This window comes from Bombus pascuorum, chromosome 8, assembly GCF_905332965.1.
Source record: "Bombus pascuorum chromosome 8, iyBomPasc1.1, whole genome shotgun sequence".
Classification (NCBI taxonomy): domain Eukaryota; kingdom Metazoa; phylum Arthropoda; class Insecta; order Hymenoptera; family Apidae; genus Bombus; species Bombus pascuorum.
The window spans coordinates 16,527,060-16,538,099 of NC_083495.1; the positions used below are offsets into that span (position 1 = coordinate 16,527,060).

An 11,040-nucleotide genomic window follows, 5' to 3' on the forward strand; every position below is an offset into this window, starting at 1 on the left:
AAATACGGGAATTATGATTTCTCAGGAAATGGATCATCGATATGTATTTTTAAAATGACAATTTAAAAAGTGTGGCATCTTTTGCACGTGTTCTTTCGTTTTTGATGGGAAAAGTAGTTTTATTTCAACTAAGTAACTCGTACAAGTTGCAGAAATAAAACAATTGTTTCGCAGTGGCCTCATATTTTTGCAATGCAATGTAATGCGATTTTTCAATCCTTGACTTTCAAGACTTTTCAATCCTAATCCAAAACTTAAAAAACTGGCTAATTTCTAGGATTTGTTATTCAAAGAAAGGTGTTTTTTTTTTTTTTTTTTTTTTTTTTTTAGAACAAAGAAATTGTTACAGCGGTTTTTTAAATTTTATTGTTAAATTTTTGCAAGACGATCTCTGATTCTCAATTGTCGCAACAACTTTTAGTTTGAATTTTATCTTCATCAAAATTTGTATAAAATTCTGTACGTATCCATCCAATGTATTTTTAAATTCTGTATTACAGAAACAAAGAGAATGTCCTTATACCAAATTCAACTTAATTTAGTTTACAGTGAACATAATACTTTCAAAGTCTGTTATCTTATATTAGGGAAGCCAAATTTTTCGAAATATATTTAGTCGGATTTACACACGTAACTATTTCTCTATCAAGACTCTCTTCTCTGTAAATCTCGCAGTTAACGAGAGGGAATTGCGATAAGCGCGTAATAGCAACAAGAAAACTAGCAAGCCAATTACATATTTTAAAATGTGTTAAAAAACCTTGCCTATGACGTCAAGCGATATAGACGCTGCTTCGACCGCGTATATTTATTTTTACTGCCAAAACTTAAGACGTTTTAACTTTTCTTTTGTTTGTTGCGTTTCGAGCAAGCTGTTTGCTGATATGTTAATGCATTTTGCGAGCAAAATACTAAAATCACCCCGTATCTGCGTCACGAGCAGCGATTCATTCTCACAACTTGCTGTCGATAGATGAACGTGCATGCTTTTTTCTCAAAATAAATATGATCTCTGCTCTGTTGCAGTTTTCGACTTTTTTCTTTTATATCTCGATCTCGCCTTAGTTTGACTTTTTCGAGGTTAACCGGTGCGTAAAAGATAGATTTCGAAGTAACTTTTATCATAATTTGTCCGACGTCGTCGAGACGTATATCGGGATGTATGGTTGCACGATAAATAAAAGAACTTTATATATTCTATTTTAAAACCGGTATCATTGGAGGCCATAACATCTTAGCATTGGATTGCTCGATTTTGTAATTTTTAATTTCGTTGAATTTTATTATTAATCTATATCACGGAAAAGATATAAAGTAAAGTTAAACATCTTAAATTTCAATAATCTATGTTCGTTTAAGTTACTTTTTATTAATTATATTTAACTTAGAATTACAGTTATCATTATTATTAATTATACCTTTTCACATGGACATCTACATTTCTGATATCTTTAATTAGTGCTTTTTAACTTTATCGAACGATCGTATAATTGCTATGACGATAAATAATGCAAGATTTACATCATATGGTAATTACATATCATATATCCTAGAAAAAACTCCATAAATGATACAGCATTTTACTTAAACTTATCGTTCAATATAATTTACTAATGAATTACTGCGTAATTTACCCCCAAGATCTTAATTCATTCTCCGAAAATCGTGAAACTTGTATATACTATGTATACGTGTGTATAGGTTGTATTTTTTGTTTATAGGTGTATTTGTAGATTTACGATGCAACGATATAATTATTGGTTTTCATTGAAAATGGAATATTTTGAATAATAAAAAACTAAATACGGTCGAGCTTGTAGCTAGTTAATCAAATAATTAACGTTACGAAGAATTAACGGAAAAATTAATTTTTCATGGTAATTTAATTTGATCGCGTCTGTTTGTTAGGTTATGTCTTTTATTTTTATCACGCCTTTGTTTCAATTGCTTATATTTGTATAAAATTTCTTTCGCACAATGACGTGTCTAACCATCAACCATAGACAATGAAAGTTCACGCTTCTTAGTTCCAGACAAAGGAATCGCAAAAAGCGCAGCGCTTTTTGCTATTAATTCTCATTTTCAAGCGTGTAACGAGATATCCGTGAATCACCACGTGTCGAATTTCCGAGTGTCAGAGATTAAGAGAAACTTAACACGAGATCGGAACACCGAATGATAAATACCTTAGATAAAGATTACGCATAATATACGTTAGCGCGTTGTAGATAATTTGTGCAGTTTCGAGAAAGACTTATAAAGTATCACACGAGTAAATATCGAGTTCTATCGATCTAACGGATATTTATTGGTATCTCTTGATCGATTTCGATGATTTTTGAATATGTTGTAGATATTAATATTTTAAACAATTTTTTCTTATACGTGTAACCGTCGCTTGACCTTGGTTTCCGAGATATTTGCATAAAAGTTGTCGGTACCGTTAGAGCGAATTCTACATATATATATATATATGATCTATGGTAGGTGTTTGAATACATGCGTGAGTCACTGTAGATATTCGGTGGAGTTTCCAAAACATAAACAAGGTTTGCATTTACTGCAAAAGCAGAAATCAAGCTCGAGTTTGGACGATGGGTTTCTTTATTAAACCTGTTGATCTATGCGGGTAACGGTCTGTTTAACTTCTCTCATAAACGTCTGGTAGATTAATCAAACATTTTAAAATGATGGAAATCATAGTGTATTTCGAACGAAAATAACTGCATCTTGTCTACCGATAGCTGAACGAGGAGAACGGCTGGAACAATGAATAAGAACTGGAATTGAATGAACTGGCGAAATAGGGCAATTTTTCTTGAAATTATGGCGCGTAATCTCTCAATATACATACATATTGCGGCACAGTGTTACCATCAGAGTATATTTAGACTTAACGGATTTTCCCGTATGCGCATTCTGTGAAAATATCCATGCAACGCACGAGTAGACTGTACCTTGTGCTCGATTATTCCTATGTTTCAAATATGTATAATAATAAATATATATTATCACGTTTATAATAATAAACAATTTACAGGGTAATTTTCAAAAACCAATGACCGAAACAAAAATTTTTATTACTTAAAATTTTTCCATCTTCTTATTTATGTTCATAACAATGTGAATTTGCATGAATATTCGCTGTTTATTAATAACATAGAATAACGAAATTTTACGAAACTCGTTTGTAAAATCATTTATAAATTTCGTTTCTTTCTTATCGTTTCAGAATTGCGTCACATTTATTATACATGAATGGTTGGAGATTCGCCAGACATCGTCGGAGAAGGATCGATTTCAGATCTAGGAGATCTAGAGGGATGGTGGAATAATCATGCGATAGTGGTCTGGAGTTTCGCCCTTTTTGGCTGTTTCTTACTCAATGTCATACTTCTACTGGCATTCCTCATACGTCCGTCGCTACGGACCATTTCCAACAGGTTATTCTCTTCATTTTGTTATCACACTAATATAACAGAACCATGTTATATTATATTGTAATACCATATTATTAGACTCCAGATAATCATGCAAAAAGAAAAATACATATTTCTTAATTACATCATATCACGTCAAGATCCATATAAAAACAGTGTTGGATGTATTACAATATTATTACGTGACAAGAAACACATTGTTTCTGTTTTCAGGTTTGTCATGAACCTAACCGTGTCAAACCTGTTGGTCTGTGCCATCATGAACCCCCTACTGATAATGGACGCTGTTTCAACATCTTCCAACTCCTCCATACTCGACTCTGCATCTGTACTAAATATTTGTTCAATGTCAGAGGGCGCAATGGCGGTAGTAACGACATCTTCGGTCTTCTCAGTCCTGTTAATCGCTGTGGATCAATACTTTGCCGTGATGGATCCTCTACGTTACCGTGCTCGTGTGGACAAACTGAAATGCGGGATTCTAATCCTCTCCACCTGGATGATCTCCATAGTTTTCGGCTTTCTCGCTTTCTTCAACTCAAATCCTCAAAGCCTTTGGCTTTTCTGCATCTCCAAAGAACAAAATTCCTTAAATTTCTCCACAGAATCAACTTTCACAGTATTGGAGAACAAAACCAACAACAACGAGCTCAATATCAGTGCAATTCCTGAAATAGTAGAAACTATTAGTCTGAATGACAACATAGATCTCATGGAGAATACTACTGTGATCTTTGATACGCTTATAGACGATAATACAATCACTTATGGCTTTATCTATGCCATTGTTTATACCATATTTGCTTATTTCATCCCATTCATTGCCGTCTGCTGGATCTATGTCACTATTTACGTAGCTGCACATAGAAATTCAGAAAGAGCCAGAAGAAGTGGCTCTAGGCCTATATTATCTTCAGCAAGCTTTACCGAAGAGCCGAATGGCCCGTCGAGGATCCAACGTCTTCAGGCGGAGACTATAGAGGATTTTAGAAAGTTACCTAAGATATCAAGTCTGTCTTCGATTGACGAGACCAGCGAGACTATGCAACCCACTGGTCAGTTGTCTAGAAGGCGGTCCTTTGCTTCTTCTATAGATATGGATGCATCCTCTCCGCCCGAAGAAGCGGAGGATAAAAAGCCTTCTAGAATTGTTTTTACGGTTGGTCCACAGAGAGTCGAAGTCTCTCAATCTACAAATGAAGAAAACTATATTAATGATAATTTAAGCAATTGTAATTCAGTAATGGAGAAGGATGCTAGGGAGAGTAAGTGTCAGGATTTGCAGAAGCAAAATTTGCAAATTTCGGGATATGAAGAGACGAAAGAATCGTCTAGAGATCTAAAAGAATACAAACAGGTGAATAATTGGATCTCAAAAAGTTTTATCGACGAGAGCAGCGATTCTGAGGAAGAAACACACTTTGACTGCTTCGATAAAAAATTCTCACCTCTCTGTAACTATTCTTCGAATTTATTCCAAAAATCACTACAAGTCTCTGAAATTATCAAAGAAGAAAATAACGAAACCAAACAGAACGATATTAACAACGATCGAAAAGAAGAACATTTGGTACAAGTAGAAGTCGAGTCGAAGAACCAAATATTGAGTCAAGGAGACTCTGAATTATCAGTGAATCTTTCGGAAACTAGGCCCAACCGTAGGTTATCGTCATCCTTGAATAAAGACGTTTCTCTATCTCAAACATATGAAAATAGTAACAAGACTGAAAAGACTAACGGTAGCAACGTTACAGAATCGTCCTCGTGTTTGCTAACACCAATAGTGACAATAACCCCAGCGCCAAGCAAGAACGACAACCTGCATCGTGTTTCGAGCGTGAGGAGCACCTCGAGCTACATACACTCTCTAAAGGACAGGATAAGCAATGGTTCTATATTTAGGCACAGAGAGGAGACGAGGGCGGCGCGAATAAGTGCTCTGGTGATCGTGATGGGTCTGATCTGCTGGTCGCCGTACGTGATATTACTGGTAATGAAGAATCTACCTCGATCCACTGACCAACATTTGCCCCATAAATACGACGTGTTGGCCTCCAGCCTCTTGATCTTGGCCGCGTATATCAGCCCTCTGTTGTTCGGCTATAGATCAAAAAGAGTGAAACGCGAGTTAAGAAGGTTCTTCTGCTTCAGGAGAGAATTATCTTATAAGAACAATAGAAGCTTAATGGCTAAAAAAGTGTTGAGGAGGAGACACAGTAGTAATCTCAGTCACTTTGAGATGGATCATAAGTATAATATATTCAGTTGCATGTATGGGAAGAATCGATGGCCCAAGGAGAAGGTTCAATTTGTCCAAGTACCAGACACAGCGCTGGCTGTGGAAACTTGCAGAAGTAGCTTCTCTAGTGGAGCCAGTACTCAGATCTCCAGCACCTCGACGGAGGACTGTTGAGATCCATGATGTTCCTGACTTAATCATGTTCATAGGCTTCTTTTTATATTGGAGATGGTTTTTGTGGAGTACTTAATGCGCAGTTAATTGTGTGCAGGTGTTTCAGTTGGTTTTAGATGAGATATCGATAGGTTTTGAGTGAACAAGTAGAATTGATTATATCGAGTGATTTGAAGAAACAGTCAAGTGATTTAGAGAAATAGAACCACAAATATTTTAATAATAACGATAGGTTGGAAAAGAAAGAAATCTTTAACTACAGGATCTGGAAAAAGCTTGAGTTTTTATCTAGTTTCTACAATTTGATAGAGAACTTTAAAAACATTACTAGTTGAATATCTTCAATACTTAAAAATATATATGTCATTAAAAACAATAACTATATTAAATTTTAATAATATAGAGATTAAGTTCTCAAGTAAGAGTCTGTAATTAAGGATTGATCTTGAAGGAGATTGAGATGTATAGAGATTTTATTTCAAGACAGATATCTGTTTAGCTTTTTTTTTTTTAATAAACGATGTTCTTTAGTAAACGATAGAAAGAAATCATACTCACATTGAAAAATGATTGATTTAATAGAACATTGGTGCTAATGACAGAACAGTGGTTGTTGATATACTGTGCAGAAATAACTTTAATTTTTAAACAAGATATAAACTGCAGTCATTACAACCATTTGACTCAAAACTATAAAAATATATTATCTAAAACTATAAAAATTATAAAAATATATATTCAATACTCTTTGTTGTAAATGAAGTTTGAACAAGGTAATGGTTAAAGTCTACAATTTATTACAAGAAAGGAAAACTGCATTCGTGCTTTGATCTTCAGAAAATATTTTTCTAAAAGAAAGGTCGTAAAATAAATGTTATTTTGCTTATAATAACAAATATCTTCTTAGATGTTTTTAACTCTTCAGAAACATTTTAAATAACTAACTTTATATAATATAAAAAATCTCACTTTTTTTTTTAGAGAATATTTTCCTTCAATGGAAAGTAAAATTAAATGTAAAATATAATTTAAATTCAGATCTATGCAAATGGCCAAATAATAGAGAAATGTTCTTAACATTGTATCTACTTACCAAATCTTTACAAAAGTAACATATGCTTATAATTTCTCTATGTGTTAACTATAGATAACTGTAAATTATTTCTGTACATAAACCATAAAAGTTTATTAATATAATTATAAGTTATTTTGTAACAGAATTACAAATGAAAACAAAAGAAATGTATTATTCTATTGAGAAAGGGAAATTAAATTATACAATCTTTCTATAGATGTAATCAATATCAATAAACATTTCTTTCGAAATTAGGAAATAACTAGTGACAGGAATATTAGGATGGAGTATCTATAAATGAATACAGATCATGCACAATTAGTATTTAGAAGAATCAACATGAAAATTCAGCGAATGAAACAAATAAATATACATAAGTACACGTTAAAACAAAATTAAGCATGAAAATGATATACAGTCAGTTACAAAATTCTTGATATGCTCTATAAAAGGACTAGTTTTTATTAAAATAAGACATCTTCGTCACATTCTTATTTATGGATATGATTTATATGATTTATATTCACATTTACATTTTATAGTTCTATATATTAAAATAGTTCTCAATTAGTCTTTTCATACAAGAGATACAAATTTTGATGGAATTTTATTGGAATAAAAATACTTCGTTAAATTAATAAAAACAAACTATATTTAACATATCTTAATAATATATTAGATTTAAAAATGATACTATATTAAATATACATCTTTGTTATTAGGGCGTGTGAGAACTTTTGTGACTGATCGTACTTTTCTAAAAGTGAAATTTCTGGGTAAATCGAACATAATAATTTAATTCGGTGGAAAACAAACTGAAGATCCATTCTGCAATATAACAAACGACTAATTCCTAATTCCTGTAACGAACCTATAAATAATAATAAGCTAGTTATAAGATAAAAAGCGTGAATTAGTCAGTATACACAAAATCATACTTGTCAGTCATATATGATTCCTTTAATACACAGAGACGAATATGTGTAAGATATAACATTGTTTGTTCCACTAATTATTCATACTGCTTTTTCAATGAGATGTCAATAGTATTATCTAGGTATGTATATACGTATACATACATATATGTAAGGTATTTATGTAACATTGGATTATGTAATTTATAGGAGTAAATTAATGATACTGTCAACGAGGCTGTACAAAAGATATATAGATTCTTATGTTTGTTCAAACAATGATATCCACATTTTGCGCCATGATATCCGTAAAATATCAGGAGTTATATGCGTTATTCTGTTCACAATCATAATTATACATATGTATATATATATCATATGTACAATCCACTTATATAGCAGAGATCATAGCTATTAACTAAATAATACAATAACTAATTGAAACTTATCACATACTATTAATGATACCTAAATTTGTATCGGTAAGAAATCTATATTTTTATTCATTGAATTTATTAACCTGAATTGGTTAACCAATGAAATTAAAATTTCATTCAGGAATGGCGAAATTGTTGAAATTGAATGTTTTGATTACTAGATAGAGATCCGCAGATACATAGAAAATTATGACTGGACGACAAATTCATATTTTTATAGTGCAATTTAAATATAGGCATTTATTGCATTCACTAAATATTATTATAGGTACTTTATCTTGTATGTTTTCTGTATACTTGTATATTATGTTTATTCTATACATTTCTGAATTTTCCATTTTTCTCTCTTTAAATCTCATTGCCAGTACAATACTTGTGGTCTCTACTATATCTCATAGCACAGATCATATGATTGAATCGTTTCACAGACATACAATAACGAAGTTGTCAGGTGAAGTGTTATACACAAGACACTTTTTACATCTCTTGTGTATCCAATGACACTTCACATAAAATGTTCACTGTAACATGTTTTGTTATTACAGAACTATTCAGTGATGTACAATATGCAATACTTGAATAAATTCTATATATGTTTATTACCGATATAAACGAAGATCACATAGGAAAAATATGACAAATTCATTTTTGTTGATTTCATGATTTTTAAATTGCGAACACTTATGTCCATGATTCGTACTTTCGCAAATTCGATTTAGAAAATGGAATCTAGACATTCGTTTTGACTTTTAAGTACTATAATTATACTATATTTTGAATATTTTATTTCTCTGTATTTTGCACTTTCAAATTTCCTATAAATGCATAATTTGAATGTCACTTATAGAGTAACTAAAAATATTTTAATACAGTCGAACTTCAGGAACTCGAATTTCAAGGGAAAAGCTAAAATCTTCGACCTATATGGAAACTCTGTTGAATTGTATTTTTCGAGAAATTTAAGAGAAATTTAACGAGCGAAAACGGTTTAAAAATGCTTTGATTAATATTTCTCGAATTGTAGAGGCTCGAAGAAACACGAATTCATCTTTCAAAGATGGATTACCTATTTGGAATTTAGAAAAATGAATAACAGTTTAACTTATATAAGTTGCATTTGCGGGACGTGTGTAGGTGGTGCAAGGGTCAAGAACATGGTGAATGCAGGTTGATTAGGTTACGGTATTTCATTATGAGATGTAGATACGTATATACCTATTACTTCGAGTTGTAATCAAATTTTTACTTACAGATTCCATTTTTATCTATTTTATGAAGGTTTTTGAGTTATAGAAATTCGAGGTATCGAAGTTTGACTATATAAACAGTTCTAGGTATATAATATGTGTAGAATGCAGATTTTTATGCAAATCATATTTTTATGAATTTAACCGAAGGAATGGAAATTAAATAGAAAATTGTTCTATGCACTAAATATCATGATTAGCGCTTTACTTTGGATTTATTATATATTTCTGCATATTTTGTCTATTTTGTATTGTATCATTTTCATATAAATGCATAAATATCCACAAGATAAATATGGATTTGTTTGGTTAACAGCATATTGAATTTAAAATGAAAGCGTGACTTAGTATGTTTTTCCCTTGTGGTTTTCAAATTTCGAAGTATTTTCACCAGTAAACGTGTACATATGTAAATATGTAATATACACACCTTCAACACACGCAACAATAATATTTCATGACAAGTTTTTCGAGCCTTGAAGTAATCGAGGATAGTTTTTCTCAACTATTTTGTACATTACAAATAAAGTATAATTTTTTATTTATATTAAATAATCTGTACATAAAAGAAATGATTTGATGATGAATCTTGGTATAAGTATATTTGTTGTGTATCGTGTGTTACACAGTTGGTGCGATGTGTGTGTTTTCGAAATATGTATTTTTATATATCTGTCGAGACGCGTAAATACATGTATGTATATTCAATAGGCTGTTTTTAAAATACAGTGAAAAATAAAAATTATTCTTTGGGCTTATTATTTTTATCAAGTATAAACTGTAAAAGTACTTACATCTCCCCACTGAGTAAGGTTGAGTTATTTGAGTCAAACTAAGCAATTTGTCATTCATTAAATTTGATTATGAGCGATTTTTGAGTAATTTGCAATAATAAAAGTATTCGTATTCTTGTAATTGTTGAATTAAAGTATTTATTCAAATTTCCATTTATATTATAATGGATTGTTACGTTTCAACTAATCAGTCAAAAGTTGTTGACATTCTTAGTTATAATTATTTTAATCCAGTAGTGTGTGTATATTAATATTATTTCCAGAAGTTGCTTTGTTGTGGGCAAATAACGTTTCTGCTGACATAACCGTTGACTTTATCATACTCACCGTAATTAAGGTGCTAGACAAAACATTATTTTATTATAATATTTACAGGATCTAGGAAATTAACTAGAAATTTATTAAAAAGACATAGAATTCAAAATTTTCTAACATCAATGAAAAATTGAATTTTTTAATCAAGAGGATATTTTAATTTCGACTGTTGAAGATTTTGTATAATTTAATCCGTCGAGATCTAATTTCGATTTAATTATTAAATTTTATTAGAAATTAATTATCCTATCGTCATACTTTTCGCGGCGAAAGAAGAAACAAAACGTCATACGTATCTGAAAAATGTCATGAAAGTCGAAGTTTGACACATTGCTAGTAAAGCCACGTTTCGCGAAATACACATTATGTTATATATTAATTAATCGATTTATTTTGATACGTAGT

At 31.2% G+C, this 11,040-nt stretch overlaps 1 protein-coding gene and 1 long non-coding RNA gene across 2 annotated transcripts in view; one reads left to right on the top strand and one right to left on the bottom strand.

Moving 5' to 3' along the window:
• LOC132909501 (uncharacterized) overlaps window positions 1–10,271 on the top strand; it is a 41,190-nt gene extending 30,919 nt beyond the window's left edge. Inside the window, exons 2-3 of the mRNA XM_060964362.1 lie at window positions 3,233–3,443; window positions 3,654–10,271. Of these exons, the coding sequence (XP_060820345.1) occupies window positions 3,259–3,443; window positions 3,654–5,853 (2,385 nt within the window). The 5' untranslated portion in view covers window positions 3,233–3,258 and the 3' untranslated portion in view covers window positions 5,854–10,271. The remainder of the gene's footprint in view (window positions 1–3,232; window positions 3,444–3,653) is intronic.
• Window positions 2,587–3,072, bottom strand: LOC132909513 (uncharacterized). Its single transcript, XR_009658548.1, has 2 exons — window positions 2,855–3,072; window positions 2,587–2,761 (listed from the first exon to the last, which is right to left on the bottom strand). It is a non-coding gene; the product is annotated as an uncharacterized LOC132909513 (long non-coding RNA).
• Window positions 10,272–11,040: the final 769 nt, after the last annotated feature.